Raw genomic sequence first — 17,152 nt, 5'->3', positions numbered from 1 at the left:
CCCTAGCTTAACTGAAAAAGGGATGAAGGGAGAGTTGGCCTTTAAGAAAATTAATTCGGAGTATTGCTTTGCCGAATCGACCATCTTCAGTTGTTGGAAAAATAATGGAAGTGTTGCTAAAAGAAAGGATAGTGTACTTCCTTGAATCTAATGGGTTACAGGATCCGAGGCAACATGGCTTTACAAAAGGTAAATCGTGCCAAACGAACCTGATTGAATTTTTTGATTGGGTGACCAGAGAGCTGGATCGAGGACATATGCTAGATGTAATTTACTTGGATTTCAGCAAAGCCTTTGATACAGTTCCTCATAGGAGGCTGTTGAACAAACTTGAAGGGCTGAAGTTAGGACCCAAAGTGGTGAACTGGGTCAGAAACTGGCTGTCGGACAGACGCCAGAGGGTGGTGGTTAATGGAAGTCGCTCGAAGGAAGGAAAGGTGACTAGTGGAGTCCCTCAGGGTTCGGTGCTGGGGCCAATCCTGTTCAATATGTATGTGAGTGACATTGCTGAAGGGTTAGAAGGAAAAGTGTGCCTTTTTGCAGATGATACCAAGATTTGTAACAGAGTAGACACCGAAGAGGGAGTGGAAAATATGAAAAAGGATCTGCAAAAGTTAGAGGAATGGTCTAATGCCTGGCAACTAAAATTCAATGCAAAGAAATGCAGAGTAATGCATTTGGGGATTAATAATACGAAGGAACCGTATATGCTGGGAGGAGAGAAGCTGATATGCACGGACGGGGAGAGGGACCTTGGGGTGATAGCGTCCGAAGATCTAAAGGCGAAAAAACAGTGTGACAAGGCAGTGGCTGCTGCCAGAAGGATGCTGGGCTGTATAAAGAGAGGCGTAGTCAGTAGAAGGAAGAAGGTGTTGATGCCCCTGTACAGGTCATTGGTGAGGCCCCACTTGGAGTATTGTGTTCAGTTTTGGAGACCGTATCTGGCGAAAGACGTAAGAAGACTTGAGGCGGTCCAGAGGAGGGCGACGAAAATGATAGGAGGCTTGCGCCAGAAGACGTATGAGGAGAGACTGGAAACCCTGAATATGTATACCCTAGAGGAAAGGAGAGACAGGGGAGATACGATTCAGACGTTCAAATACTTGAAGGGTATTAACGTAGAACAAAATCTTTTCCAGAGAAAGGAAAATGGTAAAACCAGAGGACATAATTTGAGGTTGAGGGATGGTAGATTCAGGGGCAATGTTAGGAAATTCTACTTTACGGAGAGGGTAGTGGATGCCTGGAATGCACTCCCGAGAGAGGTGGTGGAGAGTAAAACTGTGACTGAGTTCAAAGAAGCGTGGGATGAACACAGAAGATTTAGAATCAGAAAATAATATTAAATATTGAACTAGGCCAGTTACTGGGCAGACTTGCACGGTCTGTGTCTGTGTATGGCCGTTTGGTGGAGGATGGGCAGGGGAGGGCTTCAATGGCTGGGAGGGTGTAGATGGGCTGTAGTAAGTCTTAACAGAGATTTTGGCAGTTGGAACCCAAGCACAGTACCGGGTAAAGCTTTGGATTCTTGCCCAGAAATAGCTAAGAAGAAAAATAAAAAATAAAAAAATTTAAATTGAATCAGGTTGGGCAGACTGGATGGACCATTCAGGTCTTTATCTGCCGTCATCTACTATGTTACTATGTATAATGTTACATATTATGTTATACTATGATATATAATATATGTATATTTTTTATTGAAAATATGATGAAGGGTGGGTGGTAGGGGGGTTATTGATTTTACCAGATGTTTATATGGCAGATATCAAAGTGCTATTCTGGAATAATTTGTTGTAATATATTCTTTTGTGCACTTGTTTAATTTGAAAACGAATAAAGAATTATAAAAAAAAAGAAAAAAGAAGTTACAGCATTGATATTTGTATGGTTACTTAGATACTTAAAGCAGTAGCACTGTTGAGTGGAGGGATTTCTGGAAACAACTATAATAGTTTCAACTTGGGCAGAGAGATCAAAGTCCTCTATATTCATGTTAAGAGGTACCAGGCTGTTAGATGTAGAGACTGCAGATTGGGATAAAGAAGAAAACCTTGGTTCTGGATTAGCAGAGATGAAAGATCTGTAGAATAGGATCTTTGATACTCAGCTGAAGTAAAAGGGAGAACAATGGTTGTCTGGGCCACTGAGGAGCTATGAGGATCATGATGGCTAGATCTCGCTTAAGTTTGAACGATGTCCTTGCTGCAAGAGGGACTGTCAGAAATGCATACAAGAACTTGTGTGACCAATCCGGAAGAAAAGCATCTGTTTCCAGGCGATGCCGGGAGTACTCTCTGGAGCAGAATTGAGGTACCGTATTTTTCGCTCCATAATATGCACTTTTTCCACCCAAAAAAGTGGGTGGAAAAAAGGGTGCATCCTATGGAGCGAATACCCAAACCCCCACCCCCTACTTACCTTATTTTAATTTTGGTGCCCTCTCTCAATGGACGCGGCTGCCGCGCCGCTTCCATTCTCATGGGAAGTGGCGTGGGACCAGGCATGCAGCCTTGTGCACCGCTCTGCCGCTACAGAAGGGAAGAGGAGGCAGCCGCGTCAGCCGACCGGGCAGGCAGCCTTGCACGCCGCTCTGCCACTGGAGACAGCAAGTCCTGCTTCCCACACACTCCCCACCGGCCAGGAGCGAGCAGCAGCCATCATAACCGGAAGCCGCTGGGAGTCGGCATAGCGGCGCGGCCCTGATGAGGCAGCAGCTGGTTCCAGTCTCCCATTCTCCTCCCTCCCTTCCCCCACAGCAGCGCTGGGTGGCACATCCAGGCCTCAGCTGCCTCCACCGCCGCTCCTCTAACTCCCTTCACGTTCAGGAGGGACATGGAGGAACAGGCCCGTCAAGCTAAGTCATCAGCACTCAGACTTAATGGGGTGGGTCAGTAGAGTGGGCAGACTTGATGGGCTGTAGCCCTTTTCTGCCGTCATCTTTCTATGTTTCTAAGCTGCACCAGAGGAACTATAAGGTACAGGGGAGAGGTCGGAGGGGGTAAGGGGGGGTTCCTGCTGGCCTGCTTGCCTCAGGGGGTGGGATGCCCTGCCTGCCTGCCTTGGGGCGGGGGTGAGGAGTACAAGATGAAGGAAATGAAGCTTAACATGGGGAGGGAAAGAGACAGAGCAAAGAAATGCTGAAGGTGAAGGGAGTATAGGGACAGGGACATGGAATAATGCTGGAAAAGGGAGGAATAAAGATACAGAGATGTGATACTTAATTGAAGGGGAGGAAATGGTACACATGGATAGTGAAGAAGAGAAGAAAGATTATACACTTTGGGGGGCCCTGCCTGCCTGCTTGCTTCGGGTTGGGTGCCTGTCACTAGGCCATTAGGCATGCCTGCCACTAGGCCTGCCTGCCTTGTGCCCTGTCCCTGCTTACCACTGGACCACCAGAAGGGGGACAGGGTACAGAGCCTGGCAGGGAGGGGGGACATGGTGCAGGGTCTGGCAGGGAGAATTGGTTCAGAATGGGGGTTTTTCTTGTTTTCCTCCTCTAAATCTAGGGTGCATCTTATGGTCAGGTGCGTCTTATGGAGCGAAAAATACAGTAACTTGTGATTGTTAGGAGACACAAATAGGTCTATCTAAGGAGTGTCCCCAAAGGGAGATGTGGTGCAAGGCTTTGGAACTGAGAGTCCACTCATGTGGCAGAAGAAACCTGCTGATTTCGTCAACCTGAGCAATCTGCTTCACTTGCACGTATACTGCTTTGAGGAAAATATTGCGAGAGATAGCCCATTTCCAGATCTATAAGACTTCCCAACACAGTGGAAGATAGCCTGTACCTCCTTGTTTGTTGATATAGTACATAGCTACCTGACTGTCCATTCTGACAAGAAGGACCTGGTTGAGAAGGTGATCCTGAAATATTCAGAGAGCACTGCAGATTGCTCAAAGTTTTAGCAGATTAATATGCAGAACCCTCTCCCAGTGGACCAGGTTCGTTGAGTGTAGAGGCCATCAAGGTGATCTCCCCATGCATACATGGAGGCGTCAGTCATAAAACTCTTTGGTGTGGAGGTACATAGAACAGTAAACCCTTGGACAAATTAGGTGGCTGTAACCACCACTGGAGAGATTGACGTAGAGGTGAGAAGACTTTGATCTGCTGGGATAGTGGATCTATGGCTTGAGACCACTGAAACACTAGATTCCACTAAGCTGGTCACTTGAACTGTTGATGTCATATCCCAGTAGGCGTAACATCTACCTTGCTGAAATTGTTTGAAGAGAAGACACGTACCTCCCTGTTTGTTTACATAATACCATATTTTTCACACTATAAGACTCACCTAGGTTTAGAGGAGGAAAACAAGAAAGAAAAAAAACCCCCAACATTCTGAACCAAATTGTGTACTATTTAATAAAATATACCAGGCTCTGCACCCAGCCCCCTATCCTCCCTGCCCTACCAGGCTATGCAGCCAGCCCCTTTCCCTGCCAGGTTCAGCACCTTGCTCCACCACCCTGCCCTGTCCCCCCTCTGGTGTTCTAGTGGTAGGCCGGGACAGGGCTCGGCAAGGAGAGGGGCTGGCTGATATTGTAGTTCTCCCCACTTTCCTCTTGTTTTATTGTACGTTATGTCTGTACAGTTTGTTATATTGTACGTTATTGTCTGTATTGGTTTTAATTAGACTCTTGTCTTTTCCCCCATATTTTATGGTAAAACGCTTAGAATTTATGATTGGTGTTTATCAAAATTTTAATAAACTTGGAAACTTAGGAGAAACCCCTAGATTTTGAAGCGAGTCGAATAAAGGATCATCATTTGACCGGCATGCCTTAGTGGCCAACCCTACCTGGGAGACTAGTGACTTCCTTGCTGGCTTACCTGAAGGAGCGAGATCGTGACTCCAGAGTAGAAGGTAGTGCCAATGTAGGTTGAGATGCCTTGGATGACTGCCTTCAGTGCTGTAGAATGTGATTTTGTTGGTTTTGTTGAAGGCGGCGACTTTATAAGGTGCATTTTTTTAAGGTGGAACAACACGTGCACAAATCAATGCGCTGTTCCAACCCTAAGCACTATATACACCAACTGTGTAGATATGTCACGGAAATAGTGCCCTGACACCTGCCGCACTTTTTCAAATCGGTTAACGGTTGGGACATGAAATTAGGAAAAATTGCCTCAACCAAATCAAACGTGAGAGGCCGAGCAGGGAGAAAAGGCCCCACCGTGAAAAGCACAAAAGCGCAACAAAAATAAAAGAAATCTCTCTCCTTTTTTGAAAAAAATTTTTTTTTTTTTTTTTAAGATGTTTAAGTTTTTTTATTGATTTTTTTTCATTTAACAAGTGTCATAAATTTTCATACAATTATCTTAATAATACACTTGATATTTCTATAATGTATTTTATACATAACATTTCTTATCTTATATTTCTTATGATTTTATATATCATATAACTGTAATTATTTTTCTTATAAAGTTATACAACATATATATTGTAATGATTTTATCAATTATTTTTTAAATTATTAACCTTTTTCCCCTCCCTTTATTACATTGTTTTCATGTAAGAATACCATCTATTAATAATATTTTATTTATAATTTATAATAAAGAGTATAAATCCCCCTCCCATATCCCCTCCCTCCCTCCCTTTCTTCTTTAACTATTTTCTTATTATGGGAAAATGAAATTCAATTATTACAATATTTTGTTAATGGTCCCCAAATCTTTTTGAATTTATCCATATATCCTTTTTGTGTTGCAAATGTATGTTCCATTTTATATATATGGCAAACTGAGTTCCACCAAAAATTATAGTTCAATCTGTCACAATTTTTCCAATTGTGTGTAATTTGTTGTACTGCTATTCCAGTCATTATAAATAAAAGTTTGTTGTTATTTGATGAAATTTGACTTTGAGATTTCATTGCAGTACCAAATAGAATCGTATCGTATGTCAAGGCTACAGGATTTTCTAACATCCTATTGATTTGGGGCCAAATTGATTTCCAAAATGTTAATATGAATGGACAATAGAATAAAAGATGATCTAATGTCCCTGCTTCAAGATGACAATGCCAGCATCTATTAGACTTAGAGCTATCAATTCTATGTAAACGTGTAGGGGTCCATAAAGCTCTATGTAAAATAAAAAAACAAGTTTGTCTCATAGATGCTGACAGTGTACATCTTATCCTCCAAGACCAAAGTCGTGGCCATTGAGATGCATTGATCTGATGCTTAATCTCAATGCTCCAAATATCTCTAAGACCATTTTTTTTCTTTTTATATACAAATTCAGATATTAATTTATACCACCTTGACCCATGGAATCTATCTGAAAACATAAGAATTCTATATTATGATAATTATTAAGATTTTTCCATTCAGGGAACCCTACCTGAATGGCCTGCTTCAATTGCATCCATCTGAAATATTGTGATTTATTCAAACCGAATTTATTTTGCAATTGTGAAAATTCAAGCAGTTTACCTTTATTTATTACATCTTCTAAAATCCGAATTCCAGCAATCATCCAATGTTTCCAGATAATTTTAAAACCGCCAACTTTGATCTTTGGATTGAGCCATATTTTTTGAGTCGTTGATTTAGTTATTGGAATAGGAGTTAGATTACTTATATATCTTATAGTTTTCCAAGTATCAACCAATATTTTGTGATCCTTATATAACCTTGGCATTTGAATACTGATAACATGACTTAGACGTAAAGGAAACATTAATCTCCATTCTAACCAGAACCAATCTGGTATATGTTCAATGGGTTCTGGGAGGATCCAATACATACCCTGACGCATAATATAGGCTTGATGGTACCTATAAAAATTTGGAAAATTTACCCCTCCCTCCACAATTGGTCTTTGTAATGATACTAGAGCAATTCTGGGGTTTTTTCCAAACCAAATAAATTTTGTTAACATCTTATCCAGTTTTTTATAAAATGACCCCTGAAAAAAAATTGGTATCATACCCATTTGGTAACAAACTACTGGTAATATCATCATTTTTACAGTTTGTATTCTCCCCCACCAGGATATGCACAGAGGATTCCATTGCTCACACATTTCTGACACTTTTTGTAATATATTTTTTTCATTAATTTTCATTGTCTCATCTACAGTTTTTGTAATCCAAATTCCTAAGTATTTTATTCCTTCTTCTTTCCAAATAAAAGAAAATGAATCAAATAGACTTTTTGTACAATGTACATTGAGTGGAAGTACTTCTGATTTATTCCAGTTTATTTTATATCCTGAAAATTTTCCAAATTTTTCAATCAATTCAAGCAAATTTGGAATGGTTGTTTCCGGATTTCTCAAATAAAGTAAAATATCATCAGCATATGCTGATAATTTATATTCTGTATCTGAATGTGGAATACCCTGTATCTCCCTTGTTTGTTCTATAGCTAATAACAAGGGTTCTAAAACGATATCAAAAAGCAGTGGAGATAGTGGGCATCCTTGTCTAACTCCCCTTTGCAAAATAAATTTTTCTGAAATATTATTATTGATGTATAATCTAGCAACAGGGGAGTTATACAATGCTTTTATTATTTATATAAAACTGGATCCTATACCAAACCATTCCATTGCCTGAAACATGAAGGTCCATTCCACTCTATCAAAAGCTTTTTCAGCGTCTAATGAAATAAAGAATGTTGGGTCATTAATGGATTTTGTCAAATATAACATGTGATGTGCCAATCTAGTATTATGAGATGAATGTCTTTGAGCAACAAAACCTGTCTGATGCATATCAATAATGAAAGGGAGAGCTTTAGCCAATCTTAATGCTAATGCCTTGGTCAAAATTTTTCCATCTACATTTATTAAAGAAATAGGTCTATAATTTGAAACCAAAGTGGGATCTTTATTTGGCTTAGGTAAAACTATAGTTATTGATTCAGCCATAGTACCTGTGATATAACCTTTATTTAGTTGTGTCTGATATAATTTTAATAAATAGGGCATTGTAATGTTTTGAAATGATTTATAAAACTCTACTGTATAACCATCTCCACCTGGAGCGGATCCAACCCTAAGGGACTTCAATGCTGTATCTAATTCTTTTAAGGATATTAGTTCTTCTAAACTTCGTTTTATATGTTCAAGAATTTTCGGTCCTTTTATTAACTTTAGAAATTCTAAACCATCTTTTTCCTTTTCTGAATAAGGCTCGGAAGAATACAATTTTTTATAGAATTTCAAAAATTGTTTCATTATGTGATCATTCTGAGATAACATTTCTCTATTCTCATTTTGAATTGCAATTATTTTTGTTTTGTTTTTTTTTTTTTGCTTTGAGATAATTTGCTAGCATTCTTCCCGCTTTATTTGAATTTCCATAATACAGAGCTTGTTGTACAAATAAATCTTTTCTAATGATTTTTGAATAAATTTCATTATATTTACCTTTAGTTTTTAACAATTCTTGTTGTGTCAAATAATCCCATTTTTCAATTAATTTTGATTCTAGAGACTTTATTAGTTTTTCTAATTCTGTAAATTGTTTTTTTTCTTTTTTTATTTGCATTGCTGAATAAGAAATAATTTGTCCTCTAATGTATGCTTTAAAAGCATCCCATAAAGTCTCTATGGAAATTTCTTCTATATCATTAATTTGAAAATATTCTTCCATTTTTTCCATAAGATTTGTACAAAAGTCAGTATCTGCAAGCAGTGTATTATTTAATTTCCATATAGGTTTATTTCTATTTTGATCTATTATTTTAATTTCAATCCACACTCCACCATGATCTGATAATATAATTGGATCAATGATAGCCTGTGTGACTTGATGTACTAATTGATTAGAAACAAAAATATAATCTATTCTAGAAAAAGAGTTATGGACTTGTGAACAAAACGAAAATTCTCGACCATCAAAATGAAGTATGCGCCAAATATCTTTTAAATCACAAGATTGTACCAAATTATCAAGTCCTAATGATTTTATAAATCTTCTCGGATTTTTATCCATCAATGGATCCATCACAGCATTGAAATCTCCTGCTACTATTAAATTTGAAGTAGCCAGTGGAAGAATTAATTGTTGTAGAGTTTTAAAAAATTAATTTTGATTCGAATTAGGGGCATATATATTAAAGAGCGTCATGGTGGTATTTCCCATGTCCATTTCTACATATATCCATCTTCCAAGAGGATCAGCTGCCTTAAATTTAAATGAAGCAGTACATTTTTTATTTATTAATATAGCAACACCAGCTTTTTTTCCTATTGCTGCAGAAAAGAAACATTGTTTGACCCAATTACCTTTTAGCTTTATGGATTCATTATTTGACAGATGGGTCTCTTGTATGCAGCATATATCAGCGTTTTGTCTTTTTAAAAATAATAATACCTTTTTTCTTTTAATCGGGTGATTGAGACCATTAACATTTAAAGAGATTATCTTAAGATCTATTATATATTATTGTAATTTGTAATATAACAATCCCATCTTCAGTGTTTTTAATAAACGTTATTTTCCCATATATAAGATAGTTTGAAGAATTTCCTATTTTGCCCGTACCCTTAAAATTTAATACCCTCCCTTTCCCTCCCTTCCCACCCCATATATATACGATCACTTGGAAACGCAAAATAGATCAGGTCTGACATTACTCCATTACAAGCTAAAATATTATAATTTTATAATTATTACTCCATATTAATAACATATCTTATCATTTCATTTACTGAATTAGTTTATAATTTTATATCTTTGTTTTCTTTTATATTTACTTTCAAAATTCTATATATTCTTTTATTTCTTTAGTATATAAGGAATTGCCTATATTTGACAACCTCCCTTTACTTATCTTATCTAATGAGTATATTTGATTTCCAATTTCTTTTTTTTTTTTTTTAATATATAGTTCTCTATTTATTTATTTTTTTCCCCATAAAGAAATATTATCTTAATTTTACTATGTTATATCTACAAAGCAATATTTTCACCTAGAGACAACATTACAATCTCTCATATATGAATGTCTTTTCTTGAAGGTCTAAATATGGTTGTATATTACTATATTATTTAAATTATAGCAACCTTTTGGGCTGAATTTCTTGGGGTTGTCACACATTGCATTTCTATCATAGAAGAGATCACAACATTTATATTTATCAAAGTAACCTCCATCAGATTCTAAATAGGTTTTTTTTTTTTTTTTACAATTGTATATATTATAGGTGGAGGTGGACTTTATCAATATCTTGTTGTAATATCTTGAAAATAAATAGCCTTTCAATGTATCGATTTCTAACCAATTGATCAGCAGTAAGCAGTAATGATTACTTTCATAGTAATACAAAAAATTTAAATATCAGGTCTTTTTATAAGATAACAATAATTTGCTCATTTATGTTTCATCTCCAATGCAGCATTTTTAAAGTGAGCCAAAAATAAATATAAGAGAGTCATGACTATGAGGGCTGCAATCTCTCCATAATTTTAAAGATGACCTTCGTCCTTTTATCTTAATTTGTAGTGATGTCTACCCTCTTTTTAAATATATAACTTGTATCATATTTTGCTCTGAGCTTAGCTTTTTTTTTTTTTTTTTTTTGGTGTATTGCTGGGTTTTTATTTTTTCATCCACCTATTAGTTGTAGAACTAAGCATTTATTATATCAGAATTCTAAAAAGCTGAACTTATTTACATCACTTGAGGTCCATTTTAGACAGATACTTGTACCATGCTCAGTTCTCAGGAGCCCTTGTATTTTGGCAGGACTACTTTAACCAAACCCTGCACAACCATCTTCCTATTCTTCTCATAGTGAATGACTGAGATATGAGCCATGGACCTCTTCAGAGTTTTTACCTCTGCTGCAACCTACATTTCCTCTCCTGTATACAAAGGGGTTAAGAACTGGATTTCCTGAGACACTAATATACACCTCTTTCCAGGCATTTTAGTACCCAACACTGCTGATATAAGCCCGTTGATTAAGACATCATGAATAATCGTCTTTTTAAATACTTTGGTTTTTGCATATTCTTTATCTGGATGCAATGGGTTGCTGTCCCCTGTTAACTTAGAAAAAGTTTCAATATCACTCTGTGTAAAGACTTTGCTGAGTTCTGCTCTGTCTCCAATCTGCATCTGCAAGCACCGGAGAGGTACTGGTCTGGAAAGCAAGGCAGAAACTGGTCCTCTTCTTAGTAGTTGTTGTCCTAGCTTTATCCTGGTCCACATTTCTCATTCCTGGTGCTTTGAGTGAGCAAGAACAGCTCAGTTTATGGTCAGTTCTCTGTTGTTGTCAGTTTTTTCGATTTTTTATCGTGAATCAAGTGAAGTGGTGCGTTTTCTTTTTTATAAGAGTTATTTCTTATCTGTATTTTTCCTTCCACGTGTTATTTTAAACTTCCTTTGAGTTTTGTTTTTTTTTTTTTTTTAGTTTCCTTTTGTCTTTCCGTAGACGCAGTACGTAGAATCAGTCTTTCTTCTTCATTTCCGGTGCGCTTCTCAGCAAGAGGAGACTTCCTGCTTATGCGCAGTTTCTTTTCCTTTTACTCAGCGACTGCAGCACTTTCAGTGTTTTCTCTTTCTTTTCTTTCTTTTTCACTTTTCCCTGAGAGCACGAAGTGATGATGCCAAACATCTTTCAAAAGGCTGTTCCATTTCATTCTTCTGGTCTGCATATACTTAGAATTCTCTAGGTAAGTCAAATTTTTTTTCCCCCCCCCCACGTCATTTGGCTATTGACGTGTTTGCATTCTTTTTGAGCTTGTTCCATGCTCTTGTTTGTATTCTGTGTTGTTTTTTAAAGTAATTTGAAAGTTCCAGCATTCTAAACGGTGTATTTTTAAAGTATAAATTTTTGTAGTGAAATTAATTTATAATTTATAATGGAATAAATCAAAGTGAAAAGTTTTTGATATCTTTTTAGTCTCATTGAAATATTTTAAAATAATTCCAATTTTCTTTTAAGAAGTCATTGGTTGTTCGTATGTGTCAAGGTATTCTGCTAATTTTTTAGGATCTGTAAAATTTTGTGTTTTATTTCCTAATGTTACCTTCGTTATTGCTGGGTAGAGAAGTCCATATCTTGCCCCTAGTGTTCGTAGTTGGGGGGTCTCCTACACATTTGACATTTTCCTCTTTCTCCGTGCTCACCATTCATCTTCCATCACTGTACCTTCCCTTCCACTGCCATATCCAACATTTCTGTTTCTTTCTCAATGTCTACCATCTCTCTCTCTCCCTGCCTTGTACCCTAGGTCAAATCTCTCCTTTCTCCTCCATGCATCAACTCTCCCTTCATACCCTCCATTATCATATGCAACATCTCTTTCTCTCTCCCCATGCACCATCTCTTCTTGCCCTCCACCCTATGATCAACATTTTTCTCTTCTCTATGTATGTCTTCCTCCCTTTCAACCTTTTGTTGCATCTTTCCCTTCGTCTCCCCCACCCCATGTCTAGCAGCTTTCCATCCCTTCCTCCCATCATCCTGAGCAACAGCTTTCCATCCCTCCCTCCCATCCCCCTATGCAGCACTACCCAACCAACCCACCCACCCCCCTACACCCATCATTAGACCTGACATACTTTCGGGCCTCCTAAAGCAACAGTAACAGTAGCAGAGGCTGGCTAGCAGAGGCAGCACTCTGAACAGGCTGTTCACGGCCTGCCCCACCAAGGCTTTCCTCTGCCACATCATCAGTTACGCAGCCCCTGTGGGTAGACCAGGAACAGACTGTTCAGAGCACTGCCTCTGCTAGCTGGCCACTACCATTGCTGCTACTGCTTTAGGAGACCCGGAGGTATGTCAGGACTCAATGAATCTGTGAGTCCGATATTTTTAGAAAACAAATCGATTCTAATTTATCAGCAAATTGGGCAGCACTAGTGGACACAGCACAAGCTTTTAAATGCTAATATTTCAAAACAAGGTAGTTCCTATCAGAGGGAAAAATCAGCATAGCTTTGGGAACCCTGTACAGTGATCTTGTCAGTCTCTTTTACCAGCTTTTAATATAAAGATTGACCCAAACAGGGACCCACAGCACCTGTAGGTCCTGCATAGTTCAGACTTCAGATTAAAACAGAGGAGGAAATAGATACAACATAATAAACACTAAACTAGAGAATGATGTGGGGGGAAAAATTGTTCCTGTCTTCGTTCTGTCCCCGTGGACTGTCCCCATCCTCACCCTCGCGGACTCTGTCTGTTCACATCCACACATGTCTTGAATAGCTATTTTATATTGAAATCATTTTATTAAAGTATAAAAAGGAATAATATGCTGTACAACTGTCATTTTATAAATCACAAATACAGAAAAAGGATCAACAAAACCCATCTCCCCTCACAATATCCCCTCCACTATCAAGAAAACTGAATTCTACATAAAAAAAATTCATCCTAACACACACACAGAACACAAATGCCAAATACATAATAACTGACCAAAAATTATAAATATAAATTAAACCAAAATCCCAAGAAGTCACACCTTCCATATAGTACAACATCAAAGAAATAAAAAGATTCATTTCCTGCTATACTGTGCAAACTATAAATATCACACATGCCATGGATGGTGTTAGACCAAGGAGTGCAATTAAAGCAACAGGCCCCTGGAAACTGAAGATGGTACGGGCTAGTAGAGGGCTTTGCAGTCCCCTCCCAAATTTCTGTCCTTGGTCCTACCCATGTCTAACACCAACACAATAAACATTTCAGGTCTTATATATTCTAATCACAAAATAGAAAATAAAATTATTTTTTTTTTACATTTAGTTGTCTGGTCATTATTCAAATTATGTTGGTCCCAGGCTCTGGTTTCTGTTTGTCTTCTGTAACAAGCTTGCCAAGGTCTCCTGCCCATTTAACGTTTTCTTCTTTCTCTGTGCTCACCATCTATCTTCTATCTCTGTCCTCCCCTTCCCTCCAAAGGTCTGGCATCTTTCTTTTTAGTCTCCATCCCCGCAGTCAAGCATTTCTCTAATGACCACTACCCCCTGCGATCTTCCAGCAACCCCCCCCCCCCCGCATTCCTCTCCTCCATGGGATCCAATAAGGCAGTATTCTTGTGCTCTTCGGGCCACTGGCAGTGGGGGTGAAGCTTTCCCTCTGCTACTGCTTCACACCTAAGTGGGGACAGGAAGCAGTAGCAGAGGCCATAGGAAAAGCTTCCAGCCATGGAAGGCAGCATGTTAACTTCACTCACAATGCTAGCAGCCTGAACAATGAAAGAGCGGCTGCAGCGATGGATCCCACTATCCCCAGATCCACCATTTCTCCTTTTCTCAACTCCTTTTCATCCAGCATCTCTCCCTTTCTCTTCCCAGCTGCCTTCTCTACCCCCCCCCTGCATACCACCCCTTGGGGGACCAATTTCTCTCCCTTCCTTTTCCCTCCCTCTCCTCTGTTTTCAGACCCATTTCTTCCTTCACCCCTCCCTCATCCGGCATATACCCCTCCCTCCATGTACTTCTAATAGCTACTACACCAGGGAGCCCCCCCCAAAGGCAGGCATGCTTCCCTTTTCTCTCCATCATCATCCGGCATCCCCCTCATTTCACTTTAAAATATAATTACAGACTGTGGAGGATCGCTGGTGTACTTTTCCTCTGCTGCGGTCCACCTTAGACCAAAACAGGACGTTAGGTCAGAGGAGGGATGGGACCGCAGCTGAGGAAAAGTGCACTAGTGATCCTCCTCCACAGGCCGAAATTAGTTTTTAAAGTGAGACAGGGAGGCAAATCGGGCAGCACTAGCTCGCGGGTCAGAAGGCTCCAGACTACAAAAGGAACTCACGGCAGGCATTTTGATGACGGCTCTGCATGGGGCAGGAGAATAGGAAGATCACTCCTGCCCCGCGTCACCGCTAGACCATGAGGAAAGGTCTGGGGGATGTCCGGGGCAGCATTTCTGCATTAAAAGACAAGGGGCAATGCAGAGGCTTTAGGGATCCAAGATGGTGCTGAGTACCTGCTGAGTGTTGGGACGCTGTGAGATTTATTGATCATTTCAGCTTCTTTCTTTAACCACTGTTCCTGCAATGCCGAAGAGAAGGGGTAGGAGTACTGCTGAAGCCTCACGGTGCTCTGAAAAACCCCCCCTCTCACTACTATTGAGCAATTTCTCCATCGACTTCAGAGGGAATCAACTATGTTAGGGAGTCACCCGTTGGATCCAACGGCACGGAGTGACGCTGACCTGGAAGTCCTTGGGCTAGAAACTACTCTGAGCCCTGATCTAAGGAATCCACCTCCCCCGCCGCAGCGTGCTAGCTCACCACGCAAAGGGAGTGTGTCAGAGGCGGCAGCACTCCCTGACCAAGAGGCTGTATCTGCCTCGATAGACCTTTCAAGTCCAGCGATAATATCTGCGGCAAGGCACTCTTGGGAGAAGAAAACCAGGGCCAGCAGAAAGAAAACAGACAAGGTGAGCTGAGATAAACTTTACATGAAACTTCCTTCTACTCTGTGAAACCGGCTGAAGTTACCCTGGATTCTTTGAGTATTTTTTCAATTTTCCTTTATAGTCACTCAATGAATCTTGGATCAAAATGAGGACTTGAGATTGTTTGGGTATATTTGTTATGGTAAAAAGGTTTGTTTTCCTCAAGTGTAATGTTAACACTCAATCTTTCTGTACAAAATGTTTAATTTTGTTAAAATGTAAAAATTCATTAAAAAAAAATATATATATTAAAAAAAAAAACCAAGGGGCAAAAAAATCACAAATAACTGAATTTGCAAGTGGAAAACCGCAAATTGGGAGAGGGAGCTGTAGTTCAAAAAATGGACAGCCTCCAAGATGATTTTTGAACTTTGCACACTACAAACAGTATTATTCAGTCTGTGCCAATTATCAATCTTCTGCATTTTGGAAAGTACAGAGTGTGGCAAATAAAACTGAATACCTGCTTAGAAGGAAGGTCACTAACTCTTAGAAAATCAACAACAAGCACTCAAGTAAAAAGGTGGTCAGGACATTTGGCATGTGCTGTTTATAGAGTTCAAAGAATCAGTTAGCATATTACCTCTTCATGCTGTTTCTTTAGTGTTATGCACCTGAAAACCAGGTGATGAGAAAAATCAATTATTATCCCCGTTCCCAAAAGATGGGACCTAAGTGATCAAATACTCAAGTATTGCTTTGTTTCTAACCTGAAGTATAGGTCAACCTATATTTTAACTTTGGTTATCACACTGTTTTTTCTTATACCCAGCCATTACCTTTGTTTTCATCACTCCATTTTGTGCTTCACAGTGTTGCTTCAGAAAGAGCTTAAGATGATCACGATTAAACAGATTTGGTTTCCGACTATTTCAAAGAAAAAAAATTCAATCAATGCTATAAATATTAATTAAGATAGATTTTTAACATTGGTAAAGCAAAATTATTTCCTTTTAACAGGTGTTCTCTGTAAACCAACAGGATTAATCAAGCATACAAATAGGTAATATCAAACAGTAGCAAGAAAAAAAGCTCAACCAAAGCTCAGAACAACAGATTAAGTTTTTACCTTTATAATCTGAGTTTTGTTAGGATACACAGGAGTCCGTACTTGAGCTGTTGCTTCCCATTTCCCATGAAACTACAGAAAGGTATCAGTTTAAGAACGTCTGCATTGGAGAACAGCTCCATCCTCAGTTGGTACCAAAGCAATCAAACTCCACTGAAGGAGGCAGAGAGGTGCAGGAAACTTCCCTGGCTACAAACATATTCTGCTCTGAAACTTAGGAAATAAATCAATGATCAATAAACAATTAACAAGCAAACAGTGAACAATAAATCAATCACATGAGCAAGCTAACAGCCAAACTGCTAAGTGTAAATAAAGCACAGTTACTTACCGTAACAGGTGTTATCCAGGGACAGCAGGCATATATTCTCACATGTGGGTGACGTCATCTACGGAGCCCCAGCGCGGACAGCTTTTCAAGCAAACTTGATTGAAGTTTCAAGTTTGCACACTGCACCACGCATGTGCTAGCCTTCTTGCCCACTAGAGGGCGCATCCCCACCTCGTGGTCCTCAGTTCCATATCAAGCAAAGATAAAAGCCATCCCCGGGGAGGAGGGCGGGTTGTGAGAATATATGCCTGCTGTCCCTGGATAACACCTGTTACGGTAAGTAACTGTGCTTTATCCCAGGACAAGCAGGCATGATATTCTCACATGTGGGTGACCTCCAAGCCA

At 39.1% G+C, this 17,152-nt stretch overlaps 1 protein-coding gene across 3 annotated transcripts in view; it reads right to left on the bottom strand.

Moving 5' to 3' along the window:
• Window positions 1–17,152, bottom strand: part of BAZ1A (bromodomain adjacent to zinc finger domain 1A) — a 510,052-nt gene that overhangs the window by 426,161 nt on the left and 66,739 nt on the right. For all 3 annotated transcript variants that reach the window (XM_033951344.1, XM_033951343.1, XM_033951345.1), the window contains exon 6: window positions 16,187–16,274. In XM_033951344.1, coding sequence (XP_033807235.1) covers window positions 16,187–16,274 — 88 coding nt within the window. The remainder of the gene's footprint in view (window positions 1–16,186; window positions 16,275–17,152) is intronic.

This window comes from Geotrypetes seraphini, chromosome 7, assembly GCF_902459505.1.
Source record: "Geotrypetes seraphini chromosome 7, aGeoSer1.1, whole genome shotgun sequence".
NCBI lineage: Eukaryota > Metazoa > Chordata > Amphibia > Gymnophiona > Dermophiidae > Geotrypetes > Geotrypetes seraphini.
Note: the sequence above shows the minus strand (reverse complement) of the source record. Positions and strands in the feature narration are given on the sequence as shown.